The sequence below is a fragment of the Ahaetulla prasina genome, chromosome 1, assembly GCF_028640845.1.
Source record: "Ahaetulla prasina isolate Xishuangbanna chromosome 1, ASM2864084v1, whole genome shotgun sequence".
Taxonomy (NCBI): domain Eukaryota; kingdom Metazoa; phylum Chordata; class Lepidosauria; order Squamata; family Colubridae; genus Ahaetulla; species Ahaetulla prasina.
In genome coordinates this window covers 96,083,475-96,101,947 of record NC_080539.1, presented here as the reverse complement: position 1 = coordinate 96,101,947, position 18,473 = coordinate 96,083,475, and the positions used below count along the sequence as shown (strand labels likewise).

The following is an 18,473-nucleotide window of genomic DNA, read 5'->3' as shown; positions in this document are numbered from 1 at the left end:
AATTCAGTAGAGATGATATTTACATGAGATAAACCTAGGAATAAGCAACATTCCAGATGTTAGTCTGATTAAATGTTAAAATCAAACCAAGTCTCTTGGTGAGAAATACTTATCAGAATATGATATATGATATGACACTACACTACACTACAATTCTGATTGTATGCTATTTGTCAAAGACAAAAGAAAGGTTTTTAATCATCTGTGGGTTATTAGGCACAAAAAATATTTTGGGTTCTTTAGGAGCGTGTTCATTATTCTTGCTGACATTTAAATATTTCTTGAAGTTCTAAAAATTCACCAAGTTAATTTTATATATACTTTCTGCTGTAGAGCTGCTCAGTCAGGTTAAGAAACATAAGTTTATATTGTACCCACAATCTGACAAAATGTAAGAAAAGAAAACTAAATTATTGTTGAAATTTATAATACTGCCAAGCAGAATTCTTTTTCAAAGGCATGTCTATTTACTCCCATACAAAAAATATTTCAGGCATTATTTATTCATTAGCATAAATACTGATGGGCACTGCCTGAAGTATGATACTATCTTCTAAGTAACTTTTTGGTGTTCATTATACCATATCTTTTTCCATCCTTAAGAATATAAAAATGTTCAATCAATAGTACCTGTATTTGTTCTGTTTCAGGGCGTTCAACTGCTTCTGCTAGTTTCTGCAGTGCAATATACTTATTATCAGCTAATAAAGTAAACATCAACTTCAGGTCATTCTGTTGGTAATTGAAAAAAAAAGTTAATACATGGAAATAACAGAACATTATTTTCATTATTGTCCAAGTTTTCTTTTGTACAATGTTTTTCCTTGTGGCTTGTGATAACAGGCAGTTTGCAGGTAATAAAACTTGAGATTGACTCAAATTTTCAGAAGAGATTATTATAAGCCAGAAGAACTCCCAATTCCTGTACAATTACTGAGTGACTAGCACCATTCAACTTGTATTATACATTGGCTATACAATCAACAACCTGCGCTGATAGCTCTTGCTATCCTTAGTTATCTTTTTTTTAAATTATTTTATTTTGTCACAACAGTATACACAAGCATCAACATAAAACAACAACACATCATATAAACATATATATAAGCAAAAGTATGCAACAACTATATTAATTTGATATAATGAAAGGGAACAATAGGACAGGAATGGTAGGAACTGTACATGATGAACTGAACTAAACTAGTTTCCTGTTCCTCAGAATTGGTGTCTTTCATTGTCTGGTAAAGGCATTAGTTATCCTTTCTTAGAGAAAGAGATGGCATTAAGTGGGAGGCTATTCTTTCATTTGGTGAATTACTTCATGAACCAAGATCTTAATTTGTATACAAAAACGTTTGGATGTGTGTGCCCCTTTCGGTCAGTTTTTGACTCCTGATGGCTGCCTGGACAAATCCCTACAATTTTCTTGGCAAGGTTTGCAGAAATGGTTTTATTTACCAAATAGCTTCTTAATATTGCTTTAACTTTTAAAACAGTGTAGTTAGTTATTGCTTTGGTATTTAGTATGTCTTTGCAAACGAAATCCATGCTGTGTCAATGCAAGGGCTATCAGGTTACTTGGGAGTTTTGTCTGGCGTTGATAAGATAATCCTGCAATTTTTGGCATCTCTATTTATTTGATCATTTATACGTCAATATGCTTTGGTAAAATTAGTGACCTTTGTACCTATGGAGATTCTCAGGCATCCAGGTCATGATTGTCCCAAAGGTGCTCTTTTCAAAAGGCAATTGGACTTTGAAAAACAAAACCCAGTTGCTTTTTGAAAAGAGCACCTTTGGGAGTAACTTTTGTATTGAGCCCAATCCTAAATACCACATTATTTAGAGACTGAACATACTGCAGACATAGCTATTAACATGCTACAAGCAGCAACTGGATCTTTTTACTATTATATTTTTACATAAGCTTCTGATAGCAAGAAAGAATCTATATGTAGAAATATATTTTGTGTGGCTCTGTGCACTTTTGAATCAGTTTTGACTCCTGATGAAAGTTTTTTTGCCAAGATTTTTTGGAAGTGCTTTGTTAGAGATTGATCCCAAATCATCTGACTGTTTTTATACCTAAAGTAGGACTAGAACTAATAATCTCTTTATTTCTAGCCTGGTGCCTTAACCACTATACCAAACTGGCTCAGAGAAATATAATTACATTACACACTTTTCAACTTTTAACAGTCTGTACCAGAGGTGGGTTTCAGCAGGTTCTGACCAGTTTTGGAAAACCAGTAGCGGAAATTTTGAGTAGTTAGGAGTACCAGTAGTAAAAATTCTGACTGGCCCCGCCCCCATCTATTCTCTGCCTCCCAAGTCCCAGCTGATTGGGAGGAAATGAGGATTTTGCAGTAACCTTCCCTTGGAGTGGGGTGGGAATGGAGATATTACAGTTTCCTTCCCCTTCATGCCCACCAAGCCACGCCCACAGAACCGGTAATAAAAATTTTTGAAACTCACCACTGGTATGTACGGTAGAAATTCTTAAGAAAATAGGACAAAATTTACCTGAAAATTAAGTATCTGCTGAAGTCTCTCTTTCATATGCTGGCATCTTTGATTTACTAGTGTATCTAGTAATGTTAATCTCTGTAACAAACTGTCCAAAGTGTCTCCTATAACATCTCGGTTATCAGCAGTCTCAGGAAACACGTGAGAAAATAAATCCTTGCTCTTATCCATTTTTTCTGTCATCTCCTTGATATCTTTAGCAAGAGACTAAAATGTATTAAATAAAAACAACATGCTTTTAAAATTAATACTTTGTAAAACAAAATAGATAACCGTAGATGATTGTGAAAAACAATATTATTTCGGTAGTGCTCAGGTTACGACCATTCATTCAGAGATTGTTCAAGCTACAATGGCATTGAATGAGTGATACTTAGGATGGATCCTCAAGATATATTTGTCACAGCAGCTCTATAGATAAGGGATTGTGTTTTGGGCACTTGACAATTGGCTTACAATGACAATCTCGCAGTCACTTGATTGCCAGTTGTGACCTTCCTTGCTGGCCAGGCGTGGTTTTCTACTTACCTCCGCTACTGGTTTGCAACGGGAGCGTGCGCATGTGCAGATCGTCTATGATGATATCTGGCTGGGTTGGCGGAGCCTCTCACCACTGTTACTACCGGTTTACAACAACCAGACCTAACCGGGAGCAACCCACCACTGCTGCTGGCTTCCCACAAGCAAAGCCAGCACAGAAGGTTGTGAGTTACTTGTATAAGTCATCCCCAATGCTTTTTCTTTGAGGATCTCCATTATGGAAAATTAGATCCCAGGGATCTCGTATTCCATAGCACCCCCTCCATCCATGTCTGCAGCACCCCCTGCCCACAGCCTCACTGTCCATCTGCCTGTAGTCTGTAGCATGGCTACGGCATCAGTACACCCCTTGTAGTCCATGGTGCACACACATCCCATGGTACTTATGCAACCCCTGCACTCCTTGACTGGGATTCCCACCTCTTCCAGTTTAACAACCAATGAAGTCCTGGGGGAGGAGACAGTTTACAACATTAACTGCATCTGTTGTCACAAAGTAATGTGGTCATGTGACTTCCATCACTGTTTAGTGACGGAATTTCCAGTTCCAATTACCATCATAACTCAAGGTTTATTGGTATGTGTTCCTTGACTACTCATGTTAGCAATAGGAATAGCGTAAGAATTATATCTCAAATCTAAACATATTTACAATATCCAAATCCAATGGTTCTAAAAGCTGATGGCAAACAGAGGTGAGAAGGATGATCACAACCTCTCATTTCTCTCTCGAACATACAGATCACAGTTTCAAGGAATTCACTTAGGCCAGGGGTCGGCAACCTAAACACTCAGAGCCATTTGGACCCATTTCCCACAGAAAACAAAACACCGGGAGAGCCACAAAACCCTTCCTGTGCCTATTTCTTGAGCGGTCACAAAACTAGCATATGTAATTGCACAATATTGGAAGAAAATTTTGCCTACAATCGAAGAATGGATACTTAAATATCAAATTTGGCAGAGATGGCTAAAATCTCTCGTATTTGAAAGACTATACATAAGAGAAATATGTATCGGAATGGAGAATGTGGATTGATTACATTCAAAATAAGTATCAGACTAAAAACTACCAAATAGCTTACGAGTGAATTTAGGAATTGTATTATATTAGTCTATATGTTTAATTGGGAAAGGAGTTGAGGGTACAAAGGGTGAGGAGTGACTATGGATTATGACTTATGTTGTATTTTAATTTATGATTTTTAATTTTATACCCCGTACTTTGTTCTGGGAAGTCTCGGGGGGAGGATGGGGGGAAGGGGGGGAGGGAGGGGAAGGGAGGGGGAGGGGTGGATTATTAATGTACAGGAATGATTGAAGATATGTAATTAAAAAATAGAAATAATTTGAAATGAAATCGGGGTTGCTCAGCTGCCATTTCAGAAGGGAATGGAAAGGGAGAGAGGAGTAGAGAGAGCGAAGGAAGAAAGTAGGTAGGAAAAGAGAGACGTAGAAGAGGGGGAAAGGAAAGGAAGAAGAAAGGGGAAAGAGAGAGGGTTAGAAAGGGTGGAAGAAGAGAGGAGTGGGGAAGGAGGAGAGGAAGTAGAAAAGTGAAGGAGAGGAAGGATGGAGAAAGTAGAAGAAGGTAGAGAAGGGAAGAGGAAAGTTTGTGTTAAGGAAGAAAGTGGTAGCTGAGCAGGCCCGAATAAGTAACAAATGAAAGTTAATGATCAATGTTGAATAAGAGACTGTACATTGAATATGTTGTTGGAAAATGGAAATAAAACTTTTTAAAAAAACCTAGCATATGTAGCAGTTGAATTAAACGTTCTGTTTTCTTCTGAAACTTTTCTTTTCTTGGATTTATCCATGGTTGACCTATCAGGGGTTGAAAAGCTCAATAAATTGCATGATGGTGGGTGTTGCACATTGGTGGTTGTGACACATATTTTTAGTGACAGGAAGCCGCAGCAGAGGGGTGAAAGAGCCACATGCAGCTCCAGAGCCGCAGTTTGCTGACCCCTGACTTAGTCTGTTCATTTATTTCCCAAGCAGTGATTTTACCAGTGTCCTTTTATTATTTGGCTTAATTTGGATAAACACTATGTATGCTACAATCCAAGAAGCCAATTTTGTACATATTGATTTACTTTCTAGGAATGCAAAGGGTAGCACTAACCTAACAAATTTTCAATGACAGATCCATCCAGAAGGTAGTTCCATAAATATTATAGTACACTTCGGGGACTTACTTTAATGCAAATGAAATATGTTTTTCTGCCATAAAGGCACAAAGCGTATTTTTGCATTGTTTCTTCCACAATTAATGCTAATAAACATATCTTGTATAGCCTTCTCTTCAGGTAACTGAAAAGAGGTCAAATTTAACTCATAGGTTAATGATTGTCTTACTTCTTGATTATCAAGGCATGTTTCTGTCACTTCAGGTAACAGGGCCGTGGCAACAAACAAATGTTCTTCAACTCCATCTAGCCAAGACGAGGTGGCTGAAACACCTCTGTATAGTTTTTGCTCAAACTGCAGATTCTCCTTTTCAGCACCTCTAGCCTGAAAAAAAAAATCAATAAAAAAGGGGAAAAAAGACTGTTATTCTAGTTATATATCTGGAGGGGGGGGGGCGGCAGCAAGATTTTATCTTTGCAAATACATTTTTTTAAATCACTTAAAATATTGTCTAACTTATTCTACAAAACAGCTAAGATTTTTTTAAGCGATTAAAATTAAAATATTCTACCTGGGAAGGAACACTTTTGAAAGCCTCATTCAAACCAACCAGTAAATATTTAACCGATGCTTTATCTTGAGCCTTCCCTTCTTCTTTGTGCAATGGCATGCCAGACATAAGCCGGTTTGGTCTACTGTAAACCTGTTAGGGGGAAAAAAACAATAATTAAAATATTTTAGAGATATGAGAAAAATAAATGAAACTTTTTTCCCCTTCTCCTTACCCTGTTAGGATTGTTTTAGATGTTTGTTTATTTAATAATACTTATAGACTGACCCAACTGGGTAGCAAACTAAAAAAATAGCCCTATTAATCAACAGTTCAAAGTGTTAAAATTTGCTTTGCACCCAAGTCCCCTCTCAATCATCTTTGTATGGCTCATGCAGTTTGTACAAGTTGGCAGCTCTTGGACAAGCTTGGACAAGCACTTATTATGGAACATGAATGGCTTTGCCATTTCTAATATTGTAGAACAGGGGTCTCCAATCTCCAGTCCATGGACTGGCACCAGACTGCAGCATGCAAGAAACCAGGCCGCGCAAGCAAGGCAAGCCCCATCTGTGATATGCAGGCAACATGTAAAACCACGCCCCCTCCAGTCCCTGGAAAAACCTTTATCCATAGAACTGGACCCTGGTGCCCCAAAGGTTGGGGGGCTCTGTTCTAGAACATTGTTAGTCTCCCAGAGACTAACTCCCGGTCTTGATCGGCTCTGTAAGTTCCTCTTTGTATCTTCTCACATAATGTGGGGGCTATTACTGATTTGGCCTCCTGCAATGCTACATTCAGAACCTAAGAGAGATTCATGTGCTTACTATGTGCTCTGCTCCACCTATTAGCTCCTTGCCATTCACAGAGAGATTTTAAAAAATGGAAAAAGTTTCATCTTTAAAAGTGGAGAGATAAATTGGTTTTTATTTTATTTTTTTTAAAAAAATATTTATTAAATTTCCAAAAATTAAAAAACAAAATACAAAAAAACACACCACAATACACAAAAGCAAAAAATATAAAACAAAGACAAAGACATTGAAATTACAATACTCATAACAGCTCTTTCTACATTGGTATCTCTATCCTATTTAACCTCTATATACAGATTCTACTTCTAAGTATCTCTATCTTAAACTTACATCCTTATTTAAATTATCTTAACCTCTATTCAGAATTCAATCTCATAGCAAAAATCTCCCTTAGGTTTTATGTTTATTCTCCAGCCAGGAATACCATCTATTCCATATTTGATAGTACTCGGTATCTTCCCTCTCCTTCATTTCCATAGATAATCTGTCCATTTCTGCACATTCATACAACGATAAATTAGTTTTTAAAGTGAAAAAAAAAATCCAGCTGCTGAGATGGCTTCATACCTTCACAATAAACCTTACTAAATGAAACTCCAAGAAAACCGAATGTCAAAAGCTTGACTCCAGCCTTCTGCTTCACCACCCTTTATTATCACACAAGGGAGTGGAAATTTCAGCAGGCTTTTTTTCAGTGTTTGGACCAGATGGGTATAATCATGCTCAGTAAAGCAGTCACTAAAATAACCAAATGCCACATCATATATGGTTATGGGTAATAACCAGCATCTTGAAATGATGCATCTATTGCAACAACTGAAAGATAGGAATAATTCTAGAATACTAGGCTGCTCTTGCTAGTAGTTTGCCTGATGCATTCTGCACCAGCAAGAACTTCTGAGTGTCTACATCATATAAAGTGAGCTTCAGTACAGGTAGTCCTTGACTTACAACAGTTAATTTAGTGACTTTTCAAAGTTAAAGGTTCCTCTCGCATATACATGCTAGTCGTTGACTCTAAGGGGCGGTGCTCATCACCGTTTTAAAACCGAAGAGCCAGCGCTGTCCGAAAACGTCTCTGTGGTCATGTGGCCGGCATGACTCAACGCCAAAGGCGCACTGCTGTTACCTTCCCACCAAAGGTGGTCCCTATTTTTTCTACTTGCATTTTTATGTGCTTTCGAAACTGCTAGGTTGGCAGAAGCTGGGACAAGTAACGGGAGCTCACCCCATTACACGGCAGCACTAGGGATTCGAACCGCTGAGCTGCCGACCTTTCGATCGACAAGCTCAACATCCTAGCCCCTGAGCCACCGTGTCCCTCTTGTTCAAAGTTACAAAAGCACTAAAAAAAGTGACTATCTTTCATACTTATGATCATTGCAGCATCCCCATGGTCATGTGATCAAAATTCAGATGCTTGGCAACTGACTCATTTATGACAGTTGCAGTGTCCCAGAGTCATGTGATCACTTTTGCCTACCTTCTGACAAGCAAAGTCAATGGGGAAGCCAGATTCACTTAACAACAAGGTCACCAACTTAACAGCTGTCGTGATTCACTTAACAACTGTAGCAAGAAAAGTCCTAAAATGAGGCATAATTTACATAACAAATGTCTGGCTTAGGAACAGAAATTTTGGGCTCAATTGTGGTCGCAAATTGAGGATTACCTATAGTCCCTATTTAGATGTTTGATAGATTAGGTCCTTTTCCATCTGTATAAGAAACATTGCTAAGATACACTTTTAACATTGTTCATATGAAGAATGACAAAAATAATTCTGAAAGGTTACTTACTGACTGTTCTTGTTCTTGTTCCAGAGCATTCTGTAGAAGTCTGTGCTTAATGCTGAACTCTTGATTAAGGCTTTCCCATTTCATTTTCATCTGATCTTCACTTGTGGGCTTTTCTCCTTCTAAACTCAGTTCTTCTGTTAGTTTATCTGGCTTCTTGCTATCATATAAAATATAAATACAAATCATGAAAATGGAATTATTGTGATTTTTTAGTTAACATTTCATATAACAACATACCAGAGTTTTAATGACTTCTCAAATCATGCAGATTAGGGTGGATCCTTAATTGTGCCATTAAAATGAGATTTGAATTTGGAGTCCACTTGAAGTTACATCATTGGCATTGACAAAATCACCATTAGACAATTGCAAAAGGCAGCTTTACTCGGAACAGCTTACACTGGCAACGTTACCTTTAACAGGATCAAATAACAACATTTGTCTATCCCAAATTCTGAGGGAGGATTCAATAAGTGGATAAAAATGCCAAATCCAGGCTAAATACCTCGCTGACTATGTGATGAACCATAAAAAGGTAAAGGTTCCCTTCCCACATATGTGCTAGTCGTTCCTGACTTTAGGGAGTGGTACTCATCTCCGTTTCAAAGCCAAAGAGCTGTGTGAATATGTCTCCGTGGTCGTGTGGCTGGCATGACTAAATGCCAGAGGCTCACGGAATGCTGTTACCTTCCCACCAAAGGTGATCCCTATTTTTCTACTTGCATTTTTAACGTGTTTTTACGTGCTAGGTTGGCAGAAGCTGGGACCAGTAATGGGAGCTCACCCCGTTATGTGGCACTAGGGATTGAAACAGTTGAACTGCCGACCTTTCGATTGACAAGCTCAGCGTCTTAGCCACTGAGCCACCATAATAAGATGTTTAACACCATCAAAAATCAATATCTACCTATCCCAAGTCCTTGAAGTGGGATTAATAGGTGGATACATATCCAAATGCAGTAGAAACATCTGGTTGACTGGGCAACCAACAACAACAACAACAATAATAATAATAATAATAATAAACATCTGTCTATCTCAAGTTCTTGGGAAGGACTCAATAGGTAGACAAAACTGCCAAATTCAGTCTAAATATCTGGCTCACTGTGTGACTATAATAATATTGTCATATCACTGTTTAAAACCATTTTTCATAATGATAATATAAATGAGCTAAATTCATTTTAAATTAATCTAACAATTCAAGAGGAATTACAAATTAAATACAGTAAATATTAATTAGTTTCTAAGGCTAATATTTTTAGATGTAATAAATTTATCCTAAACTATGCTGAGAAATGTTAATTTTCAGTCTTTCATAAAAAGCAAAGCCCCCACTGTGTGATTTAGGTACAAAACAGTTTTACTGAAATTTTATCCATCAGATGTAATGTTACCATAATTTCATGAATCTCCGGTGCATCAATTCAGAGAAGGTTTGTCTGAAGAGATCCTCACGATGGGAGAATCTGATGGTTTCTGATATTTCTACCATCAGCAGATTCATTCAATCTTATGTGTATCATCTTATTGGAACATTCTCATAAAATGGTTAGTTAGGAAAAAATACTCAAATACTTACTTAATCTGCAGATGACAAACACTTAAATTGAATCTGTTATTTTAAATCTAAACTATTTTCTTTTTTGTACAATCTCCCTACAAGGAAATATATAGACATGATCCTGGAAGATGAAGTATTTAAGCATAAATATTCACCTAGAATAAGGCATATCTGAAAATGATTGAGTTAAAATTTCTTCTCCACGACTTGCCACTGAACGAAGAAGGCTCTTTTGTTCCGCTAGTTCTTTCTCTAGTTCCTAAAAAAAATAAACAAACAAAAGCAACTGCTTTAAATACATATTTCTATCAATGAATACTAGATTTATAACTGTTTGGAGATATTTACCTAGAAGGAAAAAAATGAGCTGAAATCAAAGTATGTACATTTTTCCTATAGCCGCTGTATGTAAGTTTTTTCAGAGAGCCACTAACAGAATTATTTGAACTACAGTTAAGTTCTAATTTTGGAATGTCCCCTCTCCTACAGCCTTTCCAACACAATGAGACAAATGTTAGTGCCTCCTGTGCTATCCATTCTCAGAGGCTTTACAGTTTCAGGCAGTAGGCATATAATTAAGCATGTAACTGCCATTTGTCATGGTAAAGAAAAAGAAGCACATTTGTAACAAGATTTGGTAAGCAGCAGCTGTCATAATTTCCAAAGATTATTTCATTTCTATCCATATATATTATAAAAATGTCTTGGGCAATATTTGTCTGTATTTTATTACTATTCTATTACTTCCAACAGAAATAACAACAACATGTTTATAGCAGATGTTAGAATGCTGCTTATCAGAAAATGGAAGCAATTACAGGATGCATCAGAACAATAACTACTCTGTAAGGATTGTAGGAGGAGAGCTGGGTTAATCTATAGACTACAGTAGGAAAAATTGTTATTGCACAGTAAGATCTTATTGCATATTAATGGAGCTAATCTAATAATAAACTTCTATTATTATGTGATCTCTATATATTGTAGGCTGCACTTCAGTATTGTATGGTTTATTTGGTCCATCCATATATTTATTGTAGATATTTACAATTGAAAACAGCATACACAGATCCCTACTTTTATGACAATTTATAAATTACAAAATGGTTCTAGTTTGGACTGGAGACTGAGTGCAGATATCCATGTTCTCTATATGAAAATAAGAAGAGGGCTAGAAAAGCTACACCCTATTGAGAATATTGTTAATGAAATAAGACAAAGTGTACCTCAATTACACAGAGCCTCCTTTATGATTAATGACTGAAGCAAGTTTAAAAATCATCTACATACATCCGTGCCGGAATGAACACAATAAAAATCCCTAAACACATATAAAATGTACATTTATGTGCAACATGCTCACTTTCTGTCTTTGTATGATGCTTAGCTGTTGTTGTGAACGGCTTGTTTGTGCTTGAGCCAACCACTCCTGGACACTGGGATCTTGAGATGTGACCAGATCTGATTTATATTCTTCCTTTTCCTGTACAGCTCCCTGCTTTAATAAAGAAAAAGAAAGGAGGGGGGTGGAGTGTGAGTAGGAAATACAAATAGAAGTAGGATTGCTATTTGAAGTGTAAATTTCCGGCTTCTTAACATGATGGTTTATGTATATATTTAAGGCTTCTAAAATGGGTTTCCAAAGAAATTTTATTCAGAAGACAAAGCAAAAAGGGATATAAAACAGGAAGACATGACAAGAAAAGATATCTGGATGGAGAGAATCTCATCTTTACAAGACCCAGCTCTATTATAAAGATGATGAATTCATCCGGGAATGTAGCAAGTTTGTTTACCGTACCTTGCTTATAGTGATGCCTATTTTATGCTATTCAGAGTCAGAACTGTATCAAATTGCTCAAAACAGCTTCTTAAATTTTTTCGACATATCACACCATTTTATTAAAGGTAAAGGTAAAGGTTCCCCTCGCACATACGTGCTAGTCGTTGCCGACTCTAGGGGCGGTGCTCATCTCCGTTTCAAAGCCGAAAAGCCAGCGCTGTCCGAAGATGTCTCCGTGGTCATGTGGCCAGCATGACTCAACGCCAGAGGCACACGGAACGCTGTTACCTTCCCACCAAAGGTGGTCCCTATTTTTTCTACTTGCATTTTTACATGCTTTCGAAACTGCTAGGTTGGCAGAAGCTGGGACAAGTAATGGGAACTTACCCCGTTACACGGCAGCATTAGGGATTCGAACCGCTGAGCTGCCGACCTTTCGATCGACAAGCTCAACGTCCTAGCCCCTGAGCCACCGCGTCCTAGCCCCTGAGCCACCGCGTCCTACCATATTATTATTCAAGTTTAATATATGAAATTACAGAGTATTTTGATTTACTAATTTAGATCAGAACTGGAATTTAAAAATTTAAAAAGAATGGCATTTCTAAATTTAATGTTTAATGTTTTGTTTTATTTGACAATGTGATTTGACATATTGACCAAATCTCTACTATGATCTCTACTATCATCAGAAATATAGGTCTCTGGTTATTAGCAAAATGTCATATGCTTTATCATTTAACTAAGAATTAAATAAATAATAGGACACACACACCTACAATAACATCACAGGTATCTGGAAAAAACCACCTTGTTGAAAAAAATGACAAAGTAGATATTCTAAATATTTGAAAAAGAAGTTTGAAATGGTATTGTGTATGAATGAACTGCTCATTTGACATGCTAACTTTTCTATATAGAAATATTTATTTATTAAAATCATATGCTGCCCATCTCAGTCTGATAAGCAAACCAACCAACCTGGCAGATGATATCCTAATTCAAAAACTATGTTGAGAAATGGGAAGCCTTAACGTGCATTGATAGAAATCAATGTATAGAAATTGGTATAGAAATTGGATTAATAATAATAATAATAATTGGCAAGTCCCTGCATGTATTGTGTCCATAATGATCACAGACAACATCTATATGGAATTGTTATCTCAAATAAATGCTCTAGAATTAAAATGTACACCCTTCTTCAGTGAAAGAACCCTACTAATGAAAGCAGGTTTTTCCTCATTTAGTTTCTTTATCTATGTAAACAAAAAATGCTGTATTAAAACAAAACACTACTTACCATTTCTCTCTGACTTTAACCAAGTAACCATGAATTAATAACTCTATTTGACTTGTGACTTGATTAATGCTCATTTTTATGTCAAAGTTACAATATTTGAACATTTGTCCCAAAACAAAAAATACTCCTCAGAATAGGAGGAGAGACAGTTTGGTATACTGGTTAAGGCACCAGACTAGAAACCGGAGATTGGATGTCAGTCCTAGTTCCCACTGGATCGCTTTGGGCCAGCCACTATCTTTTAGCCCTAGAAAGAAGGTGAGGGCGAACCACTTCCGAGAATCTTAGGGACTGCTCAAAGCAGTTGCCAGGAGTGAAGTCTGACTCAAAGGTGTGTCCACATGCATGTACAAACATACACAGAGACAAAAGTAGAAAGCGGGGAATAAAACAGTTTGTTATTTAATTATACCAAATATTACAAAAAAAAAAAAAAGAGGAAACGTTATCCCAGAGTATATATTCTTAACAGTAAACATTATAATATTTCTCAATTGCTACATATAAACCCAAAAAATACGTTTAAAACCAGTTGAAAAGAGCTCCTTACCTGGATGTTGATCTGCTTGTCATGAAGGACTCTCTGTAGTTCCAGAAGACTTCCCTTCAGCGTTCTGAGTTTCAATGCCAGCTGCTCAGCCTCATCCTTGGTTTGAGCTTTTCCTTCCATGAGGAGGTTTTCATTGTGTACGGACAGCTCAGACAAAGTCACCACCTTCTGCTCGATTTCCCCAAGCATATTCTGAAGCAGCAAAAACAACGAAGCAAATTCATACATTCTGAAGCATCCATCAAAAACCTACCTCACTCTTTCTTCAACAAAGAAAAGCAAACAAATTCACATTGTTGCTGAGTATTTTCTCAAACTCAGTGTTCTCAGAAACATGCTTAAGATAGTTCGCATTTATTTTTCATTTGTTAAAAAAAAATCTTCAAAAAATCAACTTTGTTTGAAAAGAAAGACATAAGTGATAAATATATTTTGGATGTCAATGTTGCTTATATGCTTGCTTCTGTTTCATTTCTTTAGTGCAGTAATCTGGCAGACAATGACATCCCTAGATTATTGCAATAGGCAGATCTCATTTAGTTAGGACAGCTTTCTACTTCGTGTACTTCTGCACTTCTCACCCTTCCTTCCCTCATTGCTCTCTTGAATTGATAAGCTTCTTCTCACAGTGGATATTTCTGATTGGTGCAAAAATGGCCTAAGATCCTCTGCCTAATCTTCTTTCACTTAGAGCGACTTAAAGGAACAAATCTCTGGCATATTTATTTTGAAATGCAGATAATTTATTTATATTTAGTCTAAATATTCTGACATGGACAAGTTTAAGGATTTCTGGGTTAAATTATTTGAATCATGTTATATTTTTATAGAATTCTGAGGGTTACATAAATTCGAGGCAGTGCAGCAGTTTGTCTAAAACTGTACCCAAAGGCAATTTAATAATGAAGCATAGATGTCTGGTAGAAATTACAATGAGAGTAATATGGTGCAAATTATGTATTTGTGTCATGATACAACTAGTCATTTTCATTGCATGCAAAGATGTCATGGCACATATGACATTACTCTCTCCCATTACAAAGAATAAACAGGTAAAATGAAACAGATAAGCCAATTCTCTTTCTAGAAGATCTTCCAACTAAACAATTGTCTGCCTCTATAAACACAACTTTATTAGGTTCTTCATAGATTATCTCTCATTTCTCATGTAAATCAGGTCACAAGAATTTAGTGACGTGTTTCAGATTTTACAATAATCCTCGCCTTCGCTTAAACAAAGTCTTGCATTTTATGTCTCCTGCTAACCTCTTCTCCAAATAATTTAGAGTTTAGAACAGTGGTAGTCAACCTGGTCCCTACCGCCCACTAGTGGGCGTTCCAGTTTTCATGGTGGGTGATAGGGGTTTTGTCTGATACAAAAGTACTTTCCTTTTTTTTTTATTTAATTGACTTTTTTTAAAAAAATCATAGCATTATTTAAAAACATTTTCATTAGGTTTTCAAAAAATTCTCCGTGACAATTTAAATTTCTGAAAATATACTATTTGTATTGCCCGTGCATAAGTTTAGTTCACGTTATGTAAGTAAAACTAAATGGCGCTATAGTGTGACCGCAAACAAAAGAGCCTCGTCCCAGAATAGCTCACGCATCTCCCCCCACACCACCAAGCTGTAACAGATAAGCAGAGCTGGTAGCCGGCGCCCACCCAAACCCAATCCACAATGCGCGAGAGGCATGCACAGACAACGATACATGGCGCATTACTGTGGAACCAGTGTGCGGTTAGAAAATTTTACTACTAACAGAGATACAAAAGTGGGCAGTAGGTATAAAAAGGTTGACTACCCCTGGTTTAGAAGGACTCTCTTCCCTTTCAAAACTACCTGGAGTTTATTATTATGTTAGTTTATTTTATGAATACATGGACTATTAAACAAACCATGACCATGAATCATGGGCTGATCTTGACTTGTTTCAACAAACTACAATTTAAACTAATCGGAGTTTAAACTTCTTCAATTTAAGAAAACATTTTTTCTCTTCAGCAATTATTTAAAGTCTTAAGGTTTAAAGCATAAAATGTTCACTATTGAAACATTTAAAAATTACTTGCATTATAACTAGACTTTATTGTATGATATTTTAAGCCTGAACAAATCACCCACTCAACTTGTTACCAGAAGTAATGCCCTGTAATTTAATTTTATTTTGACACAATTAAAACTGGCCCAACTGATCTGGGTTGACACTGATCTGCTGGCACATAATCAATAAAAACAGCATTCCTGTTGTGGGTAATGTTAATTTAATAACACATAGGAAATCTCTGTTAGCTACAGCAGAAATAATATTTAAATATGAAGAATTTTTTCCACCTGGCAGTCAACCAACTGGGAATCCATATCCATAGGTTCCTCATCAGTCACCAAAGTAGTGTTTAGAGATGCTTGTGTGTTCAGAAGCCAGTGATCAAGTTCATCTGCCTCAGAGCGATACCTTTGCAGGGCCTGCTCTTGACGCTGTTCTTCTAGTTGCTCATTGAGTTTCTCCTGTGAATTACACACTATTATTTGTAATGTATTTGTTTTCAAATGTCTGTCATCTTGTTAAGTGTTCTCCTGGCCCAGATGCGTCAAATTCCAGGCCCGCGAGCCGGATGCATCATGTGCTGGCCAATTTAAACCCAATTTAATGAAGGGGAGGGGGAGTCCCAATATGTCACGTGATGCTGCCATGATGACATGAGTTTGATTCCCTTGTCCTAGGTGAAAGGTGCAAAAATAGTCAGGATAGAAAAAGATAAGGGCTTTTCACAAGTGTTACTCAAGGAGAATGGGAAGGAAGTTGAAATGGGCTAAAGAGTTGGCAGAAGGGAAATGTTAGCCTGAAAGAAGGAAAGGGCGAAAATGGCTAGCATGGATTTGATTAAAGTAGTTTCAGATTTCTGAAGTTGTGCACGTTCCTCAGCAATCAAAGGTCACTAAAGAGGAGTTAGCACAATGTACAGGGAGAAGATAACAGTTTGAGAGATTAATTTATCCCAGTCCAGAATTCCTAGGAGAGAAGAATATTAATTCTTTTGCTAGCCGTGAGACTTATTCTTAACAAATAACCTTAAATTAAATCTATGCAGGATTTAGTAATTGCTGCATCATGTGAGATGTTGACCCTGCCCTGCAGGAAAAATAAAGAGAAGCACTGTTGCTTCTGCAGCAATATTGAAGAAGGGGAGTTTCTCATGTGCAGCAAACTGTGCAACTGAAGCATGAAGGAGTCAGGACTTAGTACAATGAAAACCATCCAGCCATGGTGTTGTTGGATTACAGAGTTGGATAGTGTCAGCTTAATCCATCAACATATCCGCCGTCCCCATTGAAAAATTTAATTTATATTACTGAACTGTGTAATTAAAATTTTCTTTCAACATCCTGGTACCTCAAGAAGCTGCTGTTTTCCTGAAGCTTTCATCTTAATAGTGGCCATTCTCTCTGCTAACACGGTCAGCGTGGACTGCAGAGCCAACTGCTCAGCAGCATCTGCCTCTAACGGTTCACATACCAATTCCTCCGCTAATGAGGTTTGTAGCTCACTTATTTCCTCTTGGAGCATTAGAATTTCATCCATCAAAGCCTATTAAAGACAGAAGTTAAACAGGACCAACTTAGTCACATTATTTCTGGAAAAAAAAACGTGTTAAAATGATTAATACATTTGAACTGCTGAGTTCCAGTGAGTACAGGTAGTCCTTGACTTACAACAGTTCATTTAGTGACTGTTCAAAGTTAAAAGAGCACTGAAAAAGTGACTTATGACCAGTTTTCACACCTACAACCATTACAGCATATCCATGGTCATATAATCAAAATTTAGATGCTCATATTTATGACGGTTGGCGTGTCTCAAGATCAGATTATCACTTTTTGTGACCTTCTGACAAGCAAAGTCAATGGGGAAACCAGATTATTTTACCAACCATGTTACTAATTTAACAACTGCAGTGATTCACTTAACAATTGTTGCAAAAAAAGATCATAAAATGGGGCACAACTAACAAATATTTCACTTAGCATCATAAATTTTGGGCTCAATAGTGGTCATAAATCGAAGATTACCTGTATTATAAACTGAGTAGCACATGCTATTGGATCCTGTGTATAGTATCACAGATGAATACAAGATTTAATTGCTTTATTTAAATATTCAGTTAAGCATCTAGGTACATCAGAACTATACAATCATAAAATCAGACCAAAATACTCTGTTAGGAATTGATATTTATAACACAATATGTTAATTTATTTAAAATCAATGAGTTAAGATTCACACTTGTGGCACCTCCACATAAATAAAGGGTCAGTCCTGGAAATGGCTTTGTCCTCAATTGCTCCTGTATCCTCTACTTTAAGGTCCATTCTCTGTAACATCCAGTCAGAGCTCTCTCTAGTAAGCCAATGGAAGGGTGGGAGTGTGTGTGTGTGGGTGGGGGGAACTTTCCTTTCATAAAAAAGGGAAACATTCCCACTTTCCAGGCTCCTTTGAGGGACTGGCAAGGATAATGATGGATGGTGATGAAATAGAAGGCTGGGGGAGTACACAGAGAGGCTAATGCACATTTGTTAATGGAAGAGGATTTGCTTTACTTGATGATTCATTCAAACAGACTTATTTGAAGATTGTATGGGCCTCCCGAGTCCCCAGCCTATCTGGAATGAGATCAAAAGTTCAATTCATTTCTCTACCTGCACTTTACTACAGTATAAACAAACATAATGAATGAGCATTTAGCAAATACATAATACCTTTAAAGTAATAACATTTTCCTTTTAAAATACTTATTTTCTTTTAAAAAAAAACTTTCATCACTTTCTAAAAGAAGGCAAAGAATGGAAATGTGTCTGACATAACTTTGCCATACAGTTGGATCTGAAGACCAGGCACCTGAAACTGAACAAGA

General features: G+C 36.9%; 1 protein-coding gene across 1 annotated transcript in view; it reads right to left on the bottom strand.

Annotated features, from left to right (window-relative positions):
• The window catches only part of SYNE1 (spectrin repeat containing nuclear envelope protein 1), a 363,177-nt gene that overhangs the window by 113,672 nt on the left and 231,032 nt on the right, over positions 1-18,473 (bottom strand). The window contains exons 92-101 of the mRNA XM_058172424.1: positions 16,955-17,149; positions 15,895-16,068; positions 13,558-13,749; positions 11,285-11,416; positions 10,077-10,180; positions 8,358-8,514; positions 5,765-5,896; positions 5,422-5,577; positions 2,524-2,733; positions 631-732 (exon numbers count right to left, since the gene is read on the bottom strand). Of these exons, the coding sequence (XP_058028407.1) occupies positions 631-732; positions 2,524-2,733; positions 5,422-5,577; positions 5,765-5,896; positions 8,358-8,514; positions 10,077-10,180; positions 11,285-11,416; positions 13,558-13,749; positions 15,895-16,068; positions 16,955-17,149 (1,554 nt within the window). The remainder of the gene's footprint in view (positions 1-630; positions 733-2,523; positions 2,734-5,421; positions 5,578-5,764; positions 5,897-8,357; positions 8,515-10,076; positions 10,181-11,284; positions 11,417-13,557; positions 13,750-15,894; positions 16,069-16,954; positions 17,150-18,473) is intronic.